This window comes from Rhagoletis pomonella, unplaced genomic scaffold, assembly GCF_013731165.1.
Source record: "Rhagoletis pomonella isolate Grant_MI unplaced genomic scaffold, Rhpom_1.0 Rhpom_scaffold_00002, whole genome shotgun sequence".
Classification (NCBI taxonomy): domain Eukaryota; kingdom Metazoa; phylum Arthropoda; class Insecta; order Diptera; family Tephritidae; genus Rhagoletis; species Rhagoletis pomonella.
In genome coordinates, this window is record NW_023458556.1 from 63,398,772 (window position 1) to 63,425,180 (window position 26,409).

The window sequence follows — 26,409 nt, forward strand, 5'->3', positions numbered from 1 at the left end:
CCACAAGTGAAAAGTGAACTGGTTCGGGGAAAATTAAACTCATGATAAGACTGAATGAATATTTTCCTTTTGTGTTTTGTTTCTTATTAATAGATGCACTAAAATAAAAAAAATAGAAAAACATAATTCAAAATAGCCTTTGCTTAAAATACATAATTCGACCTCTTTTATTGAGTCAGGCGTTAATTTTTATGAATTGTGCTCGCTGTCGTATAGCAGTACTCGTGTGTACTATCTCACATCATAAAAACAAAACATGAAATCGTTTCTGCATTAAATGTACTTTAAGATAAATTTACTCAATTCTGCACATTTTTAATTATTTTTATTTTATTCATCTCCTTCACTGGCGCTGCAGCGCGCTGTAACCGCGTGGGCGACTTTGGTTCGATCCTTTATAAATGTAATGAATTCTAAATTTTAAGTTTTCCGAGTTGCTAAGATAAGTTCCGAGATGATGAGGACGAATAATTTTTTTTTTTATATATATATAAAAACTAAAATTTAAATTTTTTTCTGACAGTAGCATTCAACCCCCTCTATTTATTGAAATTAAAATATACTTAAAAAATAAATAAATCGTCAAAAAATTTAAAATAATAATAAAAAAAAACAAGAATAAAACAGTGAAGTCTACATTTGTAATTTGTAGAAAAATTATGAATATAAAAACTGAAATACCCAAAAAAAAAATACCAAAAAATTATAAAAGTTGAAAAGGTACATCTAAATTCGTAGCGTAGCCTCCTCCTGGTGGGCTTCGGAAACTACATTTTATGTAGGCTGACTACAGGCGTATTTTTTATGCCGGCCGTATCGGATTTACCATTTCCAATTTTTTAAATCTAACTTCAAATGCGTGATCAGTGAGCCCAACAATCATAGAGTAACAAGTTTGAAGCCAATCCGATTACTGTTCACAATATTGTCCGCCATATTGGATCCGCCATTTTGAATTTTTAAAATCTGAATTCAGATTCGTAATCACCGACCCCAAAAACCCCCTATAGCAAGTTTTAAGCCATTCCGATAAGATTTCGAATATTGGCCACTTTTTATCGTTTGCTGGCCCATAGTGCAATGACTGCATACGGAGAGGGACATAGCGCTTGAAGGACATGACTCTCTTTACAGATTTCAATAAAAAGCTTTATTTAGTTAAACCTTATAGCTAGACACTGTCTGAAAATCGATTAGCGCAACTTGAAGAATTACTTTTTAATGCTACATTTCCTTTTTTGTTGGTTTGCGACATTTCCATCCTCCATTTCCTGTGAGCGCCGTACACGTCATCCATCGTCATTGCTGCTGTCTCGCTTCGTCGCATTGTGGCTATTTGCAGCAGCACTACAGCATTCTAGCTGCTTTACTTTTCCTGCACTAAATACTACTCCTATACATAGTAAGTGCATAAGTACATAATCACTGGTTCAAAATGAAAATTTCCATCTTGCACACCATCTCTTCACACTAAACAACAACAACAAAACCCTATCAACAAATCTTGAACTGGATTGTGTGCGCACACAAAAAAAAATATGTAGGCCTGCAATGTTCGCTTCCATCGTTGGTGTTGTTCTGCAGCTACTCGCACAGCCACACACATACATCGCTATCCAATCCCAGGAGCGCACAGTGCACCGAATGACATCGCAAAAGTTAATCCTATTTTCCATTTGCTCGAATTGCTTGCACGACAACAAGGCCACTCTCTCAGCTCCAATGAAGGCTGCTTCTGGTTGCTGGCGATGGTCGCAGAGCATTTCACAACATCACCACATATACATGCACATCCGCAGGCGCACATACATATGTACATACATATAAGTATTCATATTGCCGTGTTTGGCATTTCCCCTTCCGTGCTAAATCTTGCATCATACCGTTGCTTCTTCGTCGTCAGCGTCAGCGTCGCGTTGGTGCTGCTGTAGCCACCGCCATTGCCAGCTTGCGAGAATATTTATTTCCTCTGCATTTGGAGAGAAATGCTCATCTACTGTCTTCCTCCATACAGAGACGACCATCCCACTAACACATGCGGCCATTATTTGGGTGTGTTTGTTTTCCACCTCTGGGAGAGTATGTGTGGGCAAGTGGGTTAGCTGGCCCGCAGATAATTTGTTTTGTTCAATGTTGGTTCTCTCCACAAATGTCCATAGATATGCATAAATATGTACATATATCGTGCTCTCCGCCTCTGTGCGCTAGCTGGATCCAACCAGCCGCCTCACTCATTATTCATCCAGGGTTGTCCGACTGGTTCGGTTACTGTTTCTTAGTTGCGCGCAGTTGCATTTGTGCTTGTGTTCGTCGTCGCTCAATTGGGATTTTACTTACTTATGTATGTAGACTTGTTCGTGTGCTGCTGCTGCTGGAAGAGCGTCTGTGGCCTCCTTGCGTTGTTGCTGCTGCCACTATCCATCCGTTCGCTCAGCTGCAGCACGTGAACGTTTTTGACTCATTTTAACAATTTTCTTTAAATACAACTCCGTGGTTGGGCTCTCGTAACAGTCGTCTTTTATCTGGCCAACGGTAAAGGATAAATTGTATACGCACTCGGTCGGATGTACGCACACGAACACATAAATACATACATCCCCCAAAAGAAGTAATAACAACTGTGAACTGTGAATTAAAGGTGAAGTGCTCTACACAACCAAAGTGAAAAGATAAGTAGACACCACATTGCTCTACCAACTGTGGCTCTTTCGACGTCTCAAGTTTTCCTCACGCGCCGCCGCTCATCTCTTTTTGTACTCGTGAATTCCGTTTTTTTTGTTGATTTGTTCTGTGGACTTTTATCGCCATGCAGCGGTCGCTGCGTTGCGTACACCACATCAATCTACAACGCTGCGATGCGCTGCTCTACTCGACTTTGAAGTGAACAGAACTCAGTTAAGCTGCGTTTGTACTTCAATCAAACTCGTCGTGAGGCGAATGTATCATTCCGTGTGCGCCCGTGAACGTGGTTACATCCATCGCTAGAAACATCGGGTTGCTTCAGTTGTTTTGTGAAAATAAATTGAAGTTGCAGCAGCAAGAAGAGTTACTAACTTTATTAGCCTCAAGTAAATGGCAAAGTGCTGTGGATGCTCAAAAGTCAATTCAAAAACCAAAACAAAAAAAAACTTTGCGACTTATAATATGTAGAAATTCAGACTTTAAAAAATTGTCGCAACTTTTATCGAAAAAGTTTACTTGCTTTTAAGTGCTTATCTTCAACTTGTGCAACGATTCTACAACTTTAATATATTTTACCAAATATGTACAGTAGTGCTCATCAACCAACACAAATTAATCTAAGGCATTCATAACAAAAAAAAAATATAAAGTGAAAACTAAAAAGTGTAGATACCAAAGGATTTCAAGTCGCTGCTAAGCAATAAGCCCCTAAAACAAAATTTAAAATTATAAAAATATTTAAACAAAAAAATTATAATAATTACGGAATAAAAAAAGAGAAATAGTTGCTGTGATCTACATACGTATTTGTTTAGAGCAAAACAAAAACATAAGCTGGCGCATTACCTATCAAGACCAATACAAGTGAAACGAGAATTACTGCGAAAGAAACCTTAACAACTGACAAAGAAAAAGGTAAATAACAAACAAGGCATTAAAGTTTCAAAAACAAATTAGTTGTCTGAGCTAAGAAAATGCAAAGGCTTTAGTGTAAAATTTTTAAGCTTATAGAAAAGAGCCGATCTGGTGGACTTTTTGCACAGAAGTTGTTTGGCCAAAAGTTCACAAATATGCATGTATGGATTTTCAATACTCTTTCTGAAATTTTTATAAAAACTTCTTTCTGATATTCGAGTTCCACAACTTCGAAAACCAACAGTAAATTTTACTAAAACGCGACATATAAGGATAAAGTCATTAATAATCGATGACAATTAATTTTAAGGTGGATTTCAATATCTGAAGCTAACTTTTGTAAGATTTTGCAATACCCTCTATATTGAATGCAATATATACACATCTAAAGAAAGCTCAAAAAACTCAAAAAATATTTATGACAATTTATTTGCATAAATTAATTCCTAGGACTTATCTCCAATCAATGCAAATATATTTTTCTTCATGATTATATTCACTAACTTATAGATTACTGTTATATCTGTTTTGGTATTAATTTCATCAAATCTGTACGATCTACAAACTTTGAATTCCTTAATTGGCCCACCGCATTCATAAGTTTACACCATTTTAACTCTTACAGCCAATTTCATTAAAATAATTTCAGTGAAAATTTATTTTTTTGAATTTTTGACTTTCAATTGAGTTATCGATTAAATGGCTGCGATCGTTAGTAAAAAATTTAATGTAAGTAATTTAAAATTAAAATTTTCTGAATCCGTCTGGCACTTTCGCGTACATACGCACAGCTCCGATTTCGGCGGTAACTACATAGTTGTTATAGGTATAAAAGAAATCAACTATAAAATTTATGACGATGATATTTACTTCATCATAGGGCCGTTCCATCAAGTAGCTTTAAACATATTTTTTTAGAACAAAATTTGTGTTTAAATAGCAGATAAATTTTAGAAGCTACTTGAGAAAATGGCACTTAAAATCTTATACATATATGTATACTTATATATTTTCTTTGATCGATGCATGAGAAATTTTAATAAATGTAATTAAAAAAGATAGCATTTTTATTAAAAAAAAAATACTCACCTTTTATGTGCATAGCAATTCACAATTTAAGTTGTTCTCGACATATGGGGAGCTTTCAATAACGTCTCCCTGGAGGCAATAGCGGAGGGCCTAAATTCCGTCGCCAATTGCAATTAATTCCCAATCTTTCCAATTGCCGGTCATTGACGGCTGAGTGAAGCTCAGCGACGATGCCAAAGAATGCAAACAGAGCCACTCTATGCCCGTTGACGTAGGCGCTTGAGACATTACTCAAGATGAGAGAAAAGGCAACCAAATTAACAGCTTGTGCTAAAGATCTAGCTCATGCTGAAAGACTTTCACCACTAGACTAGAAAGATGGGGCACAATGTAATTTCAGGGAAGATGGACCTAGTATTTTTTACAAACTCTAACTCTTACACCATTTACCAAATATCTTTACTTTGCGACTTACGTAGAGATTGAATTTGAAAAACGCTCGGTGTGTACTACCACTCAGCGGGACCTGAGTTCGAACCGTGGTCCGAGCAGCATCCAAATTAGAAAAGTTTTTCTCTAACAGCGGTTGCCCCTCGGCAGGTAATTACAAACATCCGAGTGTATTTCTGTATTTGCCCCTCGGAGGCTGCATAAAACTGTAAAAGGTCCCTCCATTTGTGTGATAACATCAAGACGCACATCAAAATCGGCGTTGAGATAAAAATCAGACTTGGTCTTTACTCAGTTTAGTTTTAAAAAGAAGTCACACGTTCAAAAAGAAGGCACTACGTGTGGAAGAAAGGACTCCGATCCAAACACAACACATTCAATTTCCTTACGTCCCGGTCTGAAGTGACACAGCTTTCGTACAATCGCTACTCAGCTACTTTGACTCTGTATACTAAATGGTTCAGAACGATGGGCGAAATCGTTTAAACCATGTCTGTTCGTCCGTTTAAACCCCCTCCCCCCTTTTAGGAGGGAAAAATTCATAAAATTTGTCATCATATAGTTTAAGATAATAATGGTAAAAAATATTTGGAGATCTCAACAATTTTTATAGAGCTTGAGGCCATTTCAGATTGTGTATATCCCAGTGACCGCGGTGAGAAAGTCTGATGAGGAGATGTGGTGATAGTAGCTATGACTTCTGGGTAAATTATTGTTGTTTTTCCACAACATTTTCTCATTAGAAACGGATGAAGCTCAGTAAAAAATTTTGAATATACATAAGAGTCATTTTAAATAGCGATTCAAGCACAAATCGATGGCTGAGTGGAAGATCGACCTATCTCGGCAGCCAGTTCGAAAACGCCGTATCTCAGAATTTGGTTCAAAAACGCCCTATCTCAAACGAAAATACATACATTGACAATGAGCTGAGGTAGGGCGTTTTTGAATCGGCAACTGAGATAGAGCGTTCTTCAAGGAAATTCTGAGATAGGGCGCTTTCTTCCGAAATTCTGAAGTAGGGCGTTCGTGAAAAGTTTTCTGGGACAAAGCGTTGTTGAACAATTTTCTGAGAAAGGGCGTTTTCGAACTGGCTGCCGAGATATGTCGATCTTCACATCAGCCATCGAAATGAACTCTGTAAAAGGAAACCATTAAATACATAGAAAAAAATTGCAGTCAAATATTTTGTTTGAAAAGATTATATGTAGTATGCTTTGGATTTTGACGCCTTTCGATGAAAGCATTGCGTGCATTTTATGAAACGTACGTTTTACGTCAAGTCCAAAATTTGCACATTACACGTTTTTGTTCTAAAAATGTATTTTTTTTATGGATTTTAAATGCTTATTATTTATTTTTTGAAACGACAAAATTAAAAAATTTTACTAGCGAGTATTGTGGCTTATTTGGTTTATTTGTATAGCGTGCTAATAATTTTATTATTTTTATAATTTTCTGGAATCATGGAAAAGATACATTTTTGTACCAGAATTCAATGTACAGTTGGTGTACCATAATAACCAATGTCAGTGACACTTTTTTTAGAAGCATATAATAAACGTTCAAAAATTTGATTGAACTTGTTCCTAATTTTTTCTAAAATAAAATAAAAACAAATAAAAGTGTATAACAAATATCTAAGTGACAATCAAGTCAAGGTGCAGGAATGGTATTTTGAGAGATAGTAGGTGAGAGTTCGAGCTATAATTTAAGCCATGAAGGAAGAGCTTCTAATCTATTGCAAAAAACTCGATTTTTCGACACTTCGACCTGCTGATGGAAACTTTATGCTTACGGATTCGTAATCAGCACAAAAAAGTCTAGTCTTGTTTCTATTTTTGTGGGGCTGTGTTATCCATTAAAAATTAGCAAAAATTCAGACTTCCGTTTTTTCTACAGAAATTTGTCCTTATGTGGTCCATAATGCCCTTTGCTCCCCTATTTAAGAATAGTTTTGCAAAATAATTAAGTGAATATCATCATGCATGTGCAGAGAACGAGCGCACAATGGGCTATCAGTATAAAACGAATTTTTATCTAAATATACCTCGGTAAATTGCATGTGACTTTTCTTTGAGTTGTGCTGAATTATATCCACAGTTAAATACAATATGCTAAATACTTTAAATAAAACAATCATATTCTTGGTTGTTACGAATGACTTTACATAAAACCCCTCCTAAAGAGAAATCCTGCGGCCGGCCCTGATTCATATGTACATATGTATGTACAGATTACTAAAAGAAAAACAGATCCACATTAGCTTCAATCAACATATGTACGTATGTGTGTATTTACATACATACACTGCGATTAGGTTACAAATATTGCGCCATCTGTTACTCAAAAGCCGAAATACCTACATACTACACATACTTTTTGTCTCCTTCTCTCACTTCCAGCGCATGCACATGTTTGCAAAATGATGACGAAGTGTTTTTGTATGGAAAATCATTTATGCTCACATATTTGAATAAAATAAACATATTTAGAAGATATCAACTAATATTTCCCATATACCAAACAAAAGGATTGATTAAAGAAAACAAAAACAAAATCATTCGAGCGGTTTTCTTTTTGGTAAAAAAATGCAAATTTTTTCAACTATTTTTTGGCTTAAAATGCTCAATATTTGTTGAATTTATATAAAATTTGTACATACTAATATTTCTATTGCTCCAAAGAACCTATATCCCGAAAATGAAACCTATATCTGCAAATCATAAATTGCTAGAGCACTTTAAAGGCTCGAAATGGACCCCAAAATAAGCCAATATTTACCGTTGTTTCTACGACCGAAACCGAATCGGTTACTTACAAAAATTGATATGTTGATAGGTTTGGAATTTTTTCCCTGAAACGCCATACTACAACATTTGAGCATAGCCTCCATATCGAAACGTAAGACGTATTCTCCGTCAATACTCTTCTGAAGTGTATTTTGTTAATATCATTAAGTTTTTGAAAAATACATTTACGTAAATTTGTATGCCAAAAAATATTACTAAATATTACCAAAAACTAATGCTTAGTGTTGTTGTTAAAGATGGGGTCAATGTCCGGATTACCGAGAGTCGATCTGCTGACGTAGAGTCAGTCATCATAAGATCCCACATTTTTATAAGTAAAATGCGACAGTCGATATAAATTAAATTTAATGTTAATTCACCTTTTTATTTATTATTTTTCAAAGCCATTTGGAATGCGGGGGACCGTAAATAGTATCCCCTCAGTCTTTAAAAGCGGAACGCCGGATCTTGCTTGTTTAAACTATGTAAGATTAGCCTATCAAATATCAGGCAGCTGTTAAATATGAACGAAGTTTACGCGATCTAAGTTGAAACTGGCACTAAAAAACTGGGCCTAAAGAGTATATTACAAGGTATCTAAAGGTGGTTAAACACCATTTTGTGAAACAGAATACAGCTATTGGGCCTGAGATTTTCGGCGTCGGCATTACGTGAAACTTCGTACGTTTTTGAGATCACTGTTGATCCCATTTGCGTAAGCTATTAAAAAATGGCTTATGAAAGTACGGTTGGTAATGCGGTACAGTATTTATATGTTCAACTAATTAGAAACGAAATTGACAATGATATTGTTTGCAAATTGTGTTTATTTTTTTATTTTTAATAATTTTCGTCTATATATATGAATGTGAATGTCTGTTTGTTTATTACCTTATAACTTCTGAGCCGCGACACGGAATCGCATGAAACTTTGCACACTTATTTGCTTTTACTCCGGGAAGGTTATAGGCATAGAGAAAAATTGGCCGTACTGGAAAAGAGGGCGTGGCACCTCCTATAATAACTAAAACTTTCATGTTGTATATGTCTTGAAATATTTGTAGTAGAGCATTGGAACTTGCTGTTGAGATAAATAAAATTAATTCCATACTCATGGGAAAATATGGGCGGTATTGGAAAAGGGGGCGTGGCACCTCCCATAGGCGTGAATTATTTAATCAGCTCTAACTTCGGAACCGTAAGTCACATGAACTTGAAATTTGGTATATCTATGGTAGATGCTTATCATAAGGTATATATAAAAAATGAGTTTGTAAAAGGGGGCGTGGCAGATAACATAGGCGTGGAATTTTTAGCCAGTCATAACTTCGGAACCATAAGTCACGTGAGCTGGAAATTTGGTATGCAGACATATCTATGGTAGGTGCTTATAGTAAAGTATATATAAATGAGTTTTTAAAAGGGGGCGTGGCACTTAACATAGGCTTGGAATTTTTTATCAGCCATAACTTCGGAACCACAAGTCACATGACCCCTTAGCTAGTATTTTTATATAAAAAAAAAAAATAATGATAAATTTGGTATGGAAAATATAGTAAATCAATAAAATCGTCAAAACGTCATAGGATACTTATTTTTGACACTCGCTGTATATGCAAACAGTACCACAATATTTAACGAATGATAAGTTGTACTGTAAAGGCCTTGGAGTATTTTTGTAGAGCATTGAACGCCAAAATATTTACTTTTGAAAAAAGATAATTTATGTATAAACATGTATGTACATTAGACTGCATCACTCCCCATACAAAAAAAAAATCGCTACTATTTTTATTATTATAAAATCTATTATATTTTAAAACGTCCAACAAAATATTTCGGAAAAATATTAAGATTTAAACAGAATGGACATACGTACATATGTATGTATTTTCATATGTATACCACATAGAAAAAAAAACCGTTTATATTAAGTACACTCCACTATAAGCATCAAATAGTTTACAAAAACTCCATTATATTATTAAAAGATAAATATGTATAATATGAAAAGTTAAAATTTGTACGCATCGCTTTTTAAATGCTTTACTTGAGCGCTCGCCAAGGGCTTCTTTTGGAGCAGCAAGGGAGCACTTCTTTCTAATGACACACAATGTAAAAACACAATGAGGTGTGAAATTAGGAAGGGAGCGCTTACTGCTGATTATGGAGCGCTCCAATAACACAAATGGAGCGCTTCTAGTCCCGTTGGATGATTTTAATCTAATTTGTTTTGAGTTTTCACCGGCTTTACCTTTTGTCCTAATTTAATAGAAAAAGCGAATTTATTTTTACACACAGGTATTTACTTAGATGCATGCATACATGCATACTCCATAAATGCTTATCAGAAATTTTGATTAGGGAGAATAATTTAACAACTAGTATGTGTTACAAAGGCAATTTTTCAATAATTTTACATAGAAGCTGCTAATTTGGAAATACATACATATGTACTATGTAGCTGAAAGTTGCAACCGAATTTTTGAAGCCACCAGCTTTAATCGCTAAGCAAATAAACGTATATGGGTTAATTTATGTACATACATATATGTACATAGATTCAGAAAGAAGTTACTCGTATGCCACATTTCATTTTAAGCCATGCATTTTGTCGGTGATACTGCAAAACCGTCTATGTAAATTACAACCCTTGGCACTTAGATATTTAGATGGTATGTTACTTGCCCCGGAATCTACATACATATGTATCTGCAAATCGTTACATTCCCATAAACTAATGATGAAGCTGAACGGTTATAGTAGCGATCAGAAACAGGTGACTGATCATTTAAACACCAGAAGTATTAATTTCCATAGAAAGGGTTCCAGTTTCACCGATGGATATGTTGTTACCAAACCGGAAAAAAACTTTACATTTCCCGTCGGCAAACGAGATTAGGTGATGTGAATATGTATGTAAATCAAACGGTCTTCAAATAAATAAAGGCAACTTTATATTAACACATTCTTTACTAATATTGAAGTTTGACGACATAATTACTATAGCAACGTGTTAATAGTGCGATACATTTCTAAAAAGTTAAAGCTCAATTGCATTCTGCATTGTTGAACTTTAACCTTTCAAACAGGATTTTGTGAGTAGTTATAAATGAAAGGAGTTTCATGGGTTATCCAAAAAGGGTGAGTTTATAGGCAGTGTCAAGGGTGATCACCTCACGTACGGTGACTCAAATAAGCGGTCACACAGTGATTTTTTTTATACCCGAGCGCACTTGTCCACAAGGGTATCTATATTCACAATTGTGTTGTTCATACTTGCCTGGTTATCAGGTTATCTGGTTATGTGGTTATATTTTGATTTCTCCATAGCGGCTATGTCCTGGTGGAATCGTTCGCCAGGTTCTTTGCTAGTGTTTTTCTTTTTTTACTAAGTTTTTTGTTTTAATTTTTACCCCTTTCTGCGCAATCCATCGACGTAAGGTAGAATCCATCAGACGAATTGGATTTTCATTAATACGTGTTTTTTTCTTCGGAGTAATTACGTCCAAACTATATTTTTATATATATATATTTTTTTTTAATTTGCCATTTTTCGACACTTCAACAGTTTTTTCTCAAAAACTCTATAAGATGATGTCAGCCCCGTTTTCGAAATAAAATAGGACCAAATTATAATTATTATCTTATAATATTTTCTACTTAGTTTGTACTTGGATTTAGGTTTAGGTATGCTTAGGGTTCACAGAGGGTTTGTAAAAAAAAAACAAAAATTTAATCATCACTAAAACAGTTTATCGATTTGCAGCAGACCCTCGAAGACTATTGTTTAAATAAACAAGTAATTTTTTAGCAAAAAACAAAACCGACTTCAATGCTCATGTAAAACTTTACCGTTAATTTGTTCATGATTCAATAACCGAATCTAAACCAAATTAGGATGGAACCACCTCTGAAGTACCACCTTTCCTCTAAATAAAGAATTATCGAAATCGGTTATGCGGTAACATACATGAAAAAATATTCCGAGGAATAGATAACCTCCTCCTTTTTTGAAGGCGGTTAAAAATAATGATAAAAATACGATTTTGGTGTAAAGGCGAAGTCGCATTTTAAAATCTGCATATTGCATGCAAGTAACTAAAAAATTTTATTTCAACTCTTTAATAACTTCATAATAAACTTCATGCAATATAAATTCCTTTTCAGGGCTCGGTACAACTCAATTGTTACAACATCAAGTTATTTGTAAGCGAAAAACACAGTTCTCATATAAAAATATAGAAGTACCGTTAATTTTATCAATGCTCGGATCTAAAACAAATTGGTATGGGACCTCCCCATGGTATTATTATTGGAAATCTCCTGAAGAGAAACAGAGTTTTCCGATCGAAAAATATTGATTCTCAAGAATTCTATACCATTTCTACGAAAAGTTGTTTTTTCCCCATAAAAAATACAGGGAAAACTTTTTTTGATTTCAAAATAAAAAAATAAGGGTATATTTTTTCGGTATAGAACAATCCTAGGCGGTGTATGCTCTATACAAATTTCGACTCTACTTTTTCAAATATATTTTTGGACCGCCGTAATATACATAGGTCTCTCCTCTTGTCAAATCACGAAGTAAGTACATACATATATGCATATGTACATACATACATATGTTTGTGTGTTTGTAGTAGCACTGATCGAATTTGTCCCATTCGTAGATTTTAAATTTGAGATAAAAGACTCTAATGTACATACATACTACACACAAATGCAGAAATACAAAACGAAGAAGACACAAGACACTACCGATTATAGTAAAGAGCGAAATACACCACACAAGCGGCTTGTCAAACATACTTCAAACCTACTTATCCCATTTCGCCATACACCATGCAAACATGACTCCTTGAACCAAAGAGTTTTAGTTTTCTTCCGGCCAGAAAATCATAAAAATTTTGATTTTTGTTCAAATTTCCCTCAAATGGCTGGTCAAACCTTCAAACACCCCCCTACCAAACACAATACAAATGGCTTGAAGCAAAGGCATATTTCGCTTGATTTGTCAAGCCGCTTGTGTTGTGTATTTCGCTCTTAAGGCTAAGATGGCCAATGCCCACAGCCGCAACGAATCGAATGTTCGGCTATTTGCAGATGGCGATTGTTAGGGGGCTTATGGCGACATATTTATGAACATACATACATATGTATGTATGTACGTAGATTTGTATGTATGTGCATTAGGGTGTCTCACAAAAAAAAAGTTGCAGTTTTTCCGCCGCATTTACTGAATTTATGATATACATACATATTCAGCCTTATCATAAATTTCATTTTCCCCGAACCGGTTCACTTTTCACTTTTGGTTTCCATGGTTTTACTATGGGCGGATGACAAATTTTCCTGTCAATTTTTTTTCAAGCGAAACTCAGGATAATGCAGATTAAGACTTTCGTCAAAATATTTCGCAGTTTTTGATTTGGAAATACCTCCAAAAATCTCATTATTTTGATTCCGTTGATAATATTTTTAATCATTACTTCCAGACCTTTTAAGAGGGGATCTTTCGGCCAAAATATTTATAAAAACTCATTTTATTTAAGAAAAACTCAATTAAATCGTAATATTATTCTGAAATATTGTGGTGGAAGTCTGAAAATATAATCTGCCTTATCCTGAGTTTCACCTGAATTCGCCCGAAAATTTGTCATCCGCCCATAGTAAAACCATGGAAACCAAGAGTGACAAGTGAACCGGTTCGGGGAAAATTAAACTCATGATAAGACTGAATAAATTTTATAATTCCCATGAAAAAACAGTACTCTTTTTTGTTTGGAGATTGATGCACCTTAATTCATTTACATATGTACATATACATATACATATACGTATACATACATTCATACATACATATGTATGTACTCCTGTGTAGATACCATAATTTGTACATTCGTGTCTTACAAATACAGTTCCTACATCGTTTACATACATATGTATACATATGTAGTATGCCCATATACAGCTGCGGGCTATAAAATATTAGCAAAATTCCAAATGAAATTAGAACTGTTATTTATGTGGTTTCCTTTATAGATCAAACCATATTTTAAACGAAAATTATTAAAAATAAATTAATTAATATAAGTTGCCAACAATATCTATCATTTTGAATTTCGCTACTATTTTATTGCCCGCTGCTGTATGCAGTGTATATAAATATGTGTACAGTTATTTAATGTTATCAATTTTTTTTTATCAAAACCAAACTACGTTTAGAACTTTTTTTATCATGATTTTTTTAATTTCAATAGTTATTTTCAAATGTAATTTTTAGCGTAAATTATTCAGGCTGCATTTCTTTATTCATTCTGAACGTTTGGATTAAACTTTTTTGTTTATTTATTCTTTAGAACGTTCCAAGGCGAATTTATAACAAAATACATGTAAGTTTTTGTTTTTGTACTCCTGCTGCCACCTTATATAAATTCGCCTTGGAACGTTCCTGATGATATGTCGACGTATATTTCAAACGCATTCTGTTTATTTCTGCTGTAAAATGCGATTATCCGGAATGTATAAAGAAACGCAGCCTCAAGGTGGTGATAAAAACGCGGTGTCCATTATAACGGTTAAAAATTAACGAAAAAATAAAAATCACAAAATAACGAACCAAAACCGACCGAAAGGATATAATCAAAAGAAATTACGATATTGAAATATGTTTCTACCGTAATGGTTATAAACTTTATAATAAAATTCATAATTTGACCCCTGATTTCAAACAAACATAAAAAGCAGTCTGCATTAAACGGTTAAAAACAGGGACGGAAAATCATTAGCCATTACTTTTTTAAATCTTCTTGGAGTTCTAGCGGTACTTAATACATGTTTATATAATACAAATTTTATTTAAACAAAAAATTTCAATAAGTTAGTAGTAAAAACAAATATTTTTAAAGCAAGTTTTCTAAATATGAACGAAATTGGATCTTAAATGCTGGTTTACCAAATATATAGGCTCATACGCCACCTATCGACAAAACATTTAGTGAACCAAATGAGACTACAAATACGGATTTTTTAAATATCTTAACTCCTGCGGCACCTATCGGATTAACTAATCTTTCGTATTGCATTGTCATCGAGTTCTGAGCCAACTGTCAAGTTTCAAATCTCTAGATCATCGGGAAGTTGGTCATAAAATGTTTTCAAGATTTTCGCCCGACAAATATACAACATACAAGAATACATAAATAAAAGCTTGTAAAAGTAAATCACTTTCATACAGCCTAAATAACCACTGTACATTTTTACTACCTTGTAGTCCCTTACTCGTCTCCAAATTTTCATCTCAACTCAACAGATCGAAGATTCTAATCACATTACCGTTTAATTTTTGCTCTCATTTCAGATTTTATTTAACCGAATTCATTCATATTCATACTCGTATCTCAGTTTCGCAATCAAATAATTGAACAAACGACGAAATTCCACTGCGGTGCCGTTTAGCCAATCAACAGTTTGCGCCTGCACCCACGCACGCACACACACACCCACACCCACTTAGTGAATAGCAAAGGCAAAGAAAAAAGATTCGAATAAAAACAACGAAATGCTCGCCGCAGCAGCCGCTGGTACACAGTCCACATTGGATGCCATCCAAACCAATGCCACAAAGATGGAACGACGTGACTCATCGACGTCGGAATCATCGTTGGAACACTTGGATTTGGGACGTACACCAAAGAAGCTAAGCTCACACTCATCGGCCACATCCACACCACATCCACACACGGCCATTAACAGCATAAGCAGCACTAGCGGCGGCAACAGCAACAACAACAACAACAAAAATACAAACAAAGTCAACAGCAATGACGTGAATACAACAGATGTCAACAGCGCAACTGGTGTATCCTCACAAGACGATGCTAAATCATTTCTGCCACATCAACAACGCTTACACGACTCCGATGAGGCTAATGATTACGATGATGATGATGAGGAGTCACCAGATGAACAGCGCTCGAAACAGAATGCGCAAAGTTCGAGATCACAACGTCATCACAAGCGACGCAGCACAGCGACGCGACTGGATAAACGGACAAGCGTGCATCTGGAATACAATGCGGATGATCCGACTTCACTGCGCAAGAAATTTCGTTTTAATCGCAGCACCTCCGCCTCCGAACAATTAACAAATAATGAGTCTGGTTTTGTGGACGCCAGCTCTAGTAGTCATTACCTGAATGCATCAACAGTGTCATTGGTGGCGGCAGTAGCGGCGGCGACGGCAGTGACTTCTTCATCAGCGGCCGTTTCCACAAGTGGTATTAACTTGACGCCACCGCACAATGCAATGTCTGCGTCCGTCTCAGCTTCTGCGTGTGCATCTGCCTCTGCCTCTGTCTCGGCCTCGGCGAATGGTTCGCACAGCTCGTCTTCGGCTGCTTCATCGCCGCGTGGCTGCGGCACCGGCATGGCAGCATCCTCAGTATCGGTATCCAGCCCTGAGTCGGGTATTGGTGATAGAGAACGTGAGGATATGAAGTTCGTGTGTACCATTTGCGATGTGGTGTCGGCAACGCGGCATGAATTCACGAACCACATACGTTGCCACAATTACGCCTCTGGGGACACAGAGAACTACACATGCGCCATCTGCTCAAAGGTAAGTTAAGTGGGGAAAAGATATATGTACATATTTATTAATAGGGAGGATATACTTTTTTACGCACCTCAAAACAAATCTCGAAATAGCTTTCTTAATTTCATCAGCCCCCGATGAAAACTCAAAACAAGCTAAGTCTAACAATATATTGTTGTACATCATTTCAAAGGTTTATAAATGTCCGTTTCAAAGGATGTTTAGTTTTTAAAATCGGATGAAAAGTGGTCAATAGATTATATTATATAAATACTTCTTGTTTTTTTGCGATTATCGTGTCTTCGTAAATTTCCTTGACTTTATGTCTGTTTTCGATACTACTTGAAGTTTTACGGAACTCTTCGGCATTTTTCGTGCCCTTTTATGTATTTCTCGTACCTTTCTGGGATTTTCGTGAGGATTAATTTTTACCTTTTTTAGATTTTCAATGACATTTCGGGATTTTTCGAGCATTTATGCGTTCAACGATACACTTTAAATCAGGCAACGTAACGATTATGAACTTAATCATAAAAATTTTAATTTAACCGTAAAATTTTTATTGAAGTTGTTCACGCTTGCCTGGTTATCGGGTTATCTGGTTAAAAATTATTATTGTATTGTATTGTATTTTATTGTTGTAAACTGAATAAACAATATAACCACATAACCACATAAGCTGATAACCAGGCAAGCGTGAACAACCTCATTATTTTATGATTTTTACTTTCTCGTTTAAGAAAAATGTTTGGTTGCGGATTTCTATTTTTTCTTATCAAACCCGTTATTTTAACATTTAATTTTTTAGATAATAAGGGATTCAAAGCAGTCAAAAAACGCAGTCTCCGTTATAAGGTTAAAAATTATCGAAAAAATAATGATTCATTATAACAATTATTTCTCATAAAAAAATAAATAAAAACCACAAGAACAAATTTTACTGAAAAAATAAAAACCCCAATGTAACAATTAGTCTTGATCGAAAAAAATAATATAAATATGAAAATAATTGTTATAAGGCTATAAATAATAAAAACAAATAACTTAAGGACGAGCACACCTAAAGGTTAAATATTCTAAAAACAGAATTATTAACCAAAAAACTAACAAAACCAATAAGCACATGATCAAGTGTGAATAGCAGTGGGGTCGTTGGATCGAATCCCACTGAAGAAGTTCGATGAGGAGATGTAGTGATCTCCGAAATAGCTATCACTTGTACCATTTTTTATAAATTATTGTTGTTTTCCACAATAGTTTTTCATTAAAAACGCCCTCAAGCTCAATAAAATTGTTTAAAAAAAAATCAAGGAAAAACGATTTCACAATGTTCTAAAAACAAAACTCTTCCAAGAAAATATTTTGGCACTGGAAAAAATTCAAGATAATGGTTATTTCGGACCTGCTTTAAAACAAAGGCTGTAAATAAAAGTTATAAACATACATATGTATGTATACATTAGGATACCCCACCAAAATAAAAGTTGCAGTTTTTCCGCCGGAATTATAAAAATTATTATATTTAGAGATTTCCACCAGTTTGAAAATTCCGTAGATAAATTTTTTAAACATTTTTATGCAGAACTCCCCTATCATCTGAGATCATTTTTTGGGAAAAATATTTTTTATAACTAGTTTCATTAAAAAAAATACGACTTCTGTAGGTATCTTCAAATTGGACAGCTTACATAAATCTTAATATTTTTTTGAAATATTTTGGCTGAAGTCCCAAATTATAATATACACACGGTGGCCATTCGTTCCGACTTTGGCGGGACAGTACCGATTTTGAGAAATTTGCCCCGCTGTATATTTTGTAAAAGCCGGGACGTATAAGTGTCCCGATTTTTCATATTCGTAGCGATTAAATCCCGATTTTCAGTGTTTTTCTTTATTAATTTAATAAGAGTCTCTCTGGACTCTGGGCCAAAAAAAAATTTTCATAAAAACGTGGCAGCACTTTCGTTTTCTATGACCTTTGGTTATGTTTTATTCTGTCAAACTGGTACTCTCGCTATATTGCAGGCTTTTATTTTTGTCTGAATTTTTTTAAGGTTTTTATAATTATTTGTTAAGTTTTTTTAATGAAACGATTCTAATTTGAATTTGGTGCAATTATAAAAAATAATACTTACTAATTCCCTCGAAAAATCGTGGATATACACAATATAAGCTGTACATGCAGTGGCGAAAATATAAATAGGGAACATTTTAGCATTCTTTGGCTATTCCACTTTCGCTTATTTATTGTTTATTAGCTTATGTGTAGCTCGTTATCTAACAAAGACCATGTATACAAAATTTCAAACCTTGTACAAAAATTAGCGAAATTGGACAAAGATTCATCAATATTTTGAGCTTTTTAATTAGATTTCTTAGAAACATTATGATACCGTTGATTTTCGGTAAATTTTTTTGTGGAAGGTGATGCTCATCTTCTGCATATATAAAAAATTATTGAACATACGAAGTATGGTAGAAAATGTGCGAACAAAAAATTTTCAAAAATCAACAGTAAGTCCAAGCTACTTAAAACTTGCACCTTATTATACCATCATTTAAAGGGCTACAAAACTACCTACTTAAACAATTCTAGAAAGTCTGATTTAAATTTTGATCAACATTTTTTAAAATTCGTCGAATTCTTATGTTTTATAGCTTGAAATTTTGTACATATTTTTTTTAGATAGTAATATATTATATTTTCATAAAAAAAAATAAACATTTTTTAAACAAAGAAAAGTAGCCAAAACTTGATAAAATGTCTTTTCCCTATTTACATTCCCGCCACCGTTATACGTTTAGATACAGATTTATTTCAAAATTTAATTTTTTTGGGAAAACGCAATCAAAGTTTGATCAATTCATACAGTTTGGATACCAAAAGACAGATGGAAAGACCTATATCTTAGCCATTGTTGGGAAGTTTAGTTTTCTGTTAGGCTGAACATATTCTCCTTATCAAGCTTATTAATTGTATGACGAAATCTCCAAAAACGTGAATTTCGAGTTAAATCTCTATATTATTAAACGTGCGGTATATTAACTGTAATCAGATTAAATTTAATCGAGTTAACTAATTGATTAAAAAAATCTATCAATTAGTGCCAACACTGTCTGCGAGTGTGCTTCCCCCAGCAGACTGCGGATTACTCTTTTGGCAGAAGGTTTTCCGCCAAATTTTGAAGCTGCCGTTAAAATGGGTGTATTGCAGGTGTTACAGTTTAACAGAAAGACTCAGTTATTAGCTGTCTAATGCGATCGCAGTTACCTGGCAGCACTATGGAACTTAATGGTATCTATGAGGCAACGCAGCTTCCCTAATCTAAGTTCAAAATTTTACGGCGATTTTTTCCGGAGTTTTTCGGGAGGATTTATTTAATATTCTTCACGGTTTAGTTTTCGAGGTTATTCGGACAGTATTGGGATTTTTTCCAGATTATTTAGGGATTCAATTCAAGTTCCATAATTTTCGAGATTTTTCAGGAAACTTTTTGAATTCTGTGGAATTTTCAGGACCAAAATGAATCTTAACTTTAGTTTTTATTAATATATGTTCTGCAAATATGAAAGCAAAATCTATCGACTTTACCTGCAATATCTAAAGTCTATGGTTTAATAAAGTTTTTATTTTTTTACTTATTACATACATATGTATGTTCCTCGATATTTGGTACGGTGTTTGCAAAAGAAAGCAGATTTAAACGGAAATGAGGTTTAAGAACCGAAATTATAGAACACTTAGGGTCACTTCTCAGGGATTCCAATGGTCTATATGCATGTATTGGTGTTTAAAAAATTCTATAAGTCGGTTGAGAATTGCGATGAAAATTTGAAACAATTAAGGGGAATGGCCCAAAGCTTTTATAAGCACTTTCATCCACATTAACTTGCAAATAACCAGGTTATTTTTATATTTACATACATATGTAATACATATTTAGCATTTTTTGGGACATTGATAAAGCGAGCCTTATTATTGTGACTTAATCGTTTTTTATTTCAAACTCATAAAAAATGCAACAATTATTTAAATTTCTCTTTTTCTCTTTTTTTCTTCTCTGCCCTTGTAGGTGCTCTCCTCTGCCTCGTCACTGGATCGGCATGTGCTGGTGCACACTGGTGAACGACCATTCAATTGTAAATACTGCCACCTCACCTTCACCACCAACGGCAATATGCATCGGCACATGCGCACGCACAAACAGCACCAACACAATCATCATCATCGCCGCAACTCGAATGGAACAAAGCATGTCAGCAATAGTCATAACAACAACCACAACAACAACAGCAATTCGATGGCTGGCAACACGAGTGTAAATAACGCCTCCGCTACCGCCGTCAACACCAGTTATATGCAATTAAGCCTTGGCTTGATTAGTGGAGGTGTCAAATCGTCAGCAACAACAGCAGAAGCAGCATCTGTTGAAGCAATGGTGACAGATGCTGATACGACTGCGCCGATTGCGCCCCTGACAGGTGGTGGTGGTGGTGGTGCAGGTGTTAATGGCAAACGCTTAAATAGTAGCGGCGTAGAAAGTTGCGAAAGTGATGGTGGTTGCTCAACAGACTCTTCATCAAGTGCCATCAGCCATAGCTCAAATAATAATAATAATAATGATAATAGTAACCAAAACAACAATAAAACTCATAATAACACCGAAAACATCAACAATAATGTCAGCAACAATTACACAAACAATAACAATAACAATAACAATACCAACAACAGCGCGAATCGTAATAGTTTAGGTAATTTTAAGCGTAAAAGCAATGAACTAGCCGCCGACGCCGATGCCAATGGTGGCGCAGACGCTGATGGCATTACAATGCTGTTTGCGATGAAACGACGCGTGAAGACAACTATAAACAACAACAACATAGTCGGCGGCGAGGATGTAGTTGAAGTGAATGCAGTCAAAAAACCCACGAACACATCCTCTTCCGCATCAGCTGCGTCGGATGATGACGCAGAGGTTGAGCAGAAGCCCTCATTCTTCGCATGTCCCGTTTGTCCGGTCTGCAATGCGGATGACTTCGCAGATATGCGCGCGCTGGACAACCATCTGGATAGCGAACATGCCGATATACCAGCGAAGTGCCGCCACTGCGAGGTAGTCTTTCGCACACATCGCCAGCTGAGCTTGCATCCCTGCACCCAGCGCTCGGTGCTCAATAGTCGCCCGATGCCGCTAGTGGAGTGCGTGAAGTGTCGCCGCAGCTTTGCTAATGGCAACGATTTAGAACTGCACGCGCGCGAATGTTACGCCGCGGAGGTGGTGAGGCATGCGCGTCGCAGCCGTAGCCTGAGCGACAGCTACCCGGCGCCACCGCCGATAGAAGCCGAGATCGAAGAGGCAAAGACGAGCCTGGTGCGCAACAACTTCTTCCGCCAGCTCTATTTACAGAGTCAGAAGCCTTTCTCCGCGCATAGTTTGATCTCATTACCGTCGCCGCAGCACTCTACTAACGATGAGCCGGATGCGGCGCATGTAAGCAGCACCGATATCAAGCTAGAAGCAGACGTTGAGCCCACAGACCAATTGACAAGCAACTTGCTCTCTCAACAGTCACACGACTCCAAAGATTTGGCTGATATACAATCGATACTGAATATGACATCATCGTCGTCCACATCGAACTTCCTTAAGAACTTTGAACAATCGGTCAATACACCATCCAGCAATTATAGTTTGGATAAGGACGAAGAGGAGGCGCAAGACGCCTTCACATCCGAGTTTCGTAAGATGAAATTGCGCGGCGAGTTTCCCTGCAAGCTCTGCACCGCCGTCTTTCCGAACTTGCGCGCGCTGAAAGGTCACAATCGCGTGCACTTGGGAGCTGTCGGGCCGGCTGGTCCATTTCGCTGTAACATGTGCCCCTATTCGAGTTGCGATAAGGCGGCGCTAGTGCGACACATGCGTACACATAATGGCGATCGCCCCTACGAGTGTGCAGAGTGCAATTATGCTTTCACCACAAAAGCCAACTGCGAGCGTCATCTACGCAACCGGCATGCGAAGACTACACGTGAGGAGGTGAAGCGCGCCATCATATACCATCCTTCCGAAGACTCAACTTGTGACGATCCCGCTAAGAAGCTGCACATATTCTCCTCACCTGACTTTGATGATGACATGGAGTTGCAATATCAGCAACATCAGCCCAAAGATCGGTCAACGCCTGTGTCGCACCTCAAAGAAATGCTGACAGCCGAGAGTATGACAGCTAAGCCATTAAAGATACAGGTTAAAAGTTTGGAGCAACTGCTTGATAAGTCCACTGGCTCGATTGGTAGCTTTAATGACTCATATGAAGAGCGTCCAGCTCCGCCACCCAACACTCAACAGCCGGAGACCGCACCAATCGATCTGAGTATGGATGTGCTAGACTTAAGCAAGAAACCCTCGCTCAAACCAACTGAAAATGAGGCGCCTGTGGCAGAACCGACGCCAGCCGAGAACAACATCGATCCTGAGAAGAAAATAGACATCTTTTCCTACGTCAAGGAGAATCTAAACATGCCAAAAATGCTTGAACTGTGGAGCTTGTCGGCGCAGTTTCCCTTCATGCCTGATTTTCGCCCGCTGATGAATCAAATGTTTGCTGGTGCTGCTGCTGGCAATCCATTTGTGCCGCCTGGCATTGACATGAACAAAGCAAACATGCCAGCTCCACCGAATCTAACGCCGCCCATGCTACCGCATTTGAACTCACTCATGGGTGACAAGCTAAACGTGCATCCACATACGGCACCAGCAGATCAGAATGTAATGAACCAAATGCTACCCAATTCAATGATGACACCGCCTGCACCCCACTCTCCAATGAGCATGCCGCGTCACTCGCATATACCACCCACGGTATTGCCAGGTGGGCCTGTCAAAATGGTCATTAAGAACGGCGTGCTTATGCCCAAGCAAAAGCAGCGTCGTTACCGTACTGAACGTCCATTCGCCTGCGAACATTGCTCCGCGCGCTTCACGCTTCGCTCAAATATGGAGCGGCACGTCAAGCAACAACATCCGCAATACTACGCACAACGCCATCGCAGCGGCCACCATCCCATGCGTGGCCGAGGTGGCAGCAGCGCTGCGGCGATGAACAGCATCAGTCACTTGCAGGCCGCTTTTGCGCAAGCTCACAACCAAGCCAGTCAGGCGCAAGGCAATGGACTAGGCGCTTCACCCATTTCCGAGCAGGTGAAGTACGCCATACTGGCGCAGCAGCTCAAGGCACGCAAGGACACTGACTTGCTTCAGCAAGCGTTGGCACACGGCTCGAGCAGCATAGCAAACAATCATCATATGCTGCTGAATGCAGGCGCCGCTCTAGGGCCGCTGGCTCCACCACCAAATGGGATGCAGTACGCTTTCAGCCAATTGAGTCAGCCAACAACTATTAACGGCTCCATTGAAGATGATGAACCGAAATTAGTTATTGATGAGGATGAAGATGAAGAAGACGATGTCGAGGAGATAATCGATGATAACGAGGATGAGGAGGAAGAGCTGCACATTACAAGAGAGCAATTTGAAAATATGCACAAGGCGCCAACACCAGCACCACCTATCGTGCAGGAAGCAAAGCATACGCAGCCCATCAATGCGGAGCGCGCTAACGAGACAGCCAAAAAAGTCGCGGAAACCATATTAGAGCAAGCGATTAAGACAGGCCAACAACACAATTCAGCCACTGGAAACCCCAATGCAGCGTTTGCAGTAAAGCCCGCGCCTGCTAAACAAGTGGCGCCTGCAGCTCCGGCCGCACCTACGGCGCCAGTCACCCCAGCCAATAAAATGAAAGCTATGATCGCACAAGCCGAGTCGGTGGGAAAGTTCCTGAAGGAAGTAGCCAGCTCGCCCTTCAAAGACGAATCCCAGGATTTGGTGCCCGTCGCCAAGCTGGTCGATAACGCTACCAATAATGCCGTTTCTTTCAACAACTACTTCCGACCCAGCGACGTGGCCAATCACATGGAGCAAAGCGATGAAGAGGGCTTGGTAGCATCTGGCAGCGCCAGCGAAAGCAACAACTCCGGCACCGAAGATGTTGCAGCGCCAGCCGAGCCGAAGAAAAAGTCTGCATACAGTTTGGCGCCAAATCGCGTCTCATGCCCCTACTGCCAACGCATGTTCCCCTGGTCCAGTTCTTTGCGCCGACACATACTCACGCATACCGGTCAGAAACCATTCAAATGTTCGCACTGTCCACTACTTTTCACCACGAAGAGCAATTGTGATCGCCACCTGTTGCGTAAGCATGGCGACGTTGAATCGGCGGTGTCGGTATATGTGCCAACCGAGGACGTAAACGAGCCAATACCGGTGCCAAAGTCTGTCGAGGAGATCGAACAACAACAGCGCCAACGCGAAGAGGAAGAGCGCAAGCGTAAAGCCGAGGAGGCACAATTGGAACGCGAACGACGCGAAAAGGAGCAACGTATGCAGCAGGAGCAAGAACAGCAAACTAAACTCTTCAAACAATTGGCCGTAGCACAGCTGCAACAACAAATCAATGTTTCAATATGCGCAGCCAATGCAGCTAGCGCGGATGTCGATGCACGCGCCAAAGAGCATCTCTCCCAACTCAATGCAGACTTGCCATACAAGTGCCATTTGTGCGAAAGCTCCTTTACCGAACGTTTCAACTGCCTGGAGCATATTAAAAAGCAGCATGCGCCAGAATTCACGCTGCTACTTTCCAAAGGCGCCATTGTCAGCGAAGCTGAGGCCAACCAAACGCAACTGATGGAAGAAGAGGAACGTCGCGTGGGCGAAGAGGCAGCCAACAGCTTCGCTTTGTTGCCCAAAATGCCCGCTTACACGAATCGCAAAGTAATTTGCGCCTTCTGCGTGCGCCGCTTCTGGTCGACGGAGGACTTGCGACGCCACATGCGCACACATTCGGGCGAACGTCCATTTCAGTGCGAAATCTGCTTGCGTAAATTCACGCTGAAGCATAGCATGTTGCGACACATGAAAAAGCACACCATACGCTCGCAGAATGGCGCGCCAGGTGGCGATGCATCCGCGACAGGCAATAGTGGCTCAGACTTTTCAGACGATGAACAAATGCCGATGCCTACAGCGGCGCATGCTGCAACACCGACTACAACAACGAATGTCAACGCTAATGCCAATGCGATGGTGGCGGCGTCAGCTACAGCGGCTGCAGCGGCAGCAGCAGCAAACGCGCTGCGTACACCCAGAATACAAGAGCTGTTGAGCAAAGCGAACGAATGGCGCAGTAGTCACATGAGCGGCGAACAAAAGGAGAATATTGCGGCCGAAGAGCAACCAAACGGTGGCTTACATAGCGATCTCATTGGCAATCTGCTGGGCATCAGCGATCAGGGTATACTCAATAAACTGCTCTCCTCTGCCGATGAGGCGGCGAAACTGTTGGGTGTTGAGAAGTAAGCTGCTTAGCTGAGTAGTCTACAGTGACTTTTTCTAGTCAAATTTTAAACAAAATGCATACATATTGATACAAAATGGACACACACAAATAGCTTAAAAAAAAGTTATCTAAAAAAGTAGAGTTCACACTGAATTCTAAAGGACCATAACGACATTAAGCAGCAAGGTAGCTAGCGGCAAAATATTTCCGCTTTGGTCAAAGCAAGGAATAGCTATTTACATACATTTTTAAATGTAAGAAGCCGAACTACCTACAGTCAACCACAAAAGGCTACATGTAGAGAGTTTTTTCCAAAGTATGTTAAGTTTTTTATTCTATTTTTTTCGTTAAATTTTTATAAAAGAAATTTTCTACAGCAAAAACCAATAAATAAAATGTCTATACTTTGTGAAAAACTCAGGAAAATTCAGTAAATTTGCATACCAATCTTCAACTTTCTTATCACTTTTTTTAGAAAAAATTTTCTGAAAATACTTTGTAAGTCAAAAAAACGGGACTTTTGAAAAACTTTAAACT

The 26,409-nt window shown here is 37.8% G+C and overlaps 1 protein-coding gene across 1 annotated transcript; it reads left to right on the forward strand.

Moving 5' to 3' along the window:
* The first annotated feature begins 2,267 nt into the window (after positions 1–2,267).
* Positions 2,268–26,409, forward strand: LOC118733950. The gene is made up of 3 exons (XM_036463599.1): positions 2,268–3,597; positions 15,232–16,491; positions 20,541–26,409. The coding sequence occupies exons 2-3, from the start codon at positions 15,433–15,435 to the stop codon at positions 25,890–25,892; spliced, it is 6,411 nt and encodes a 2,136-aa protein (XP_036319492.1). The 5' UTR covers positions 2,268–3,597; positions 15,232–15,432; the 3' UTR covers positions 25,893–26,409.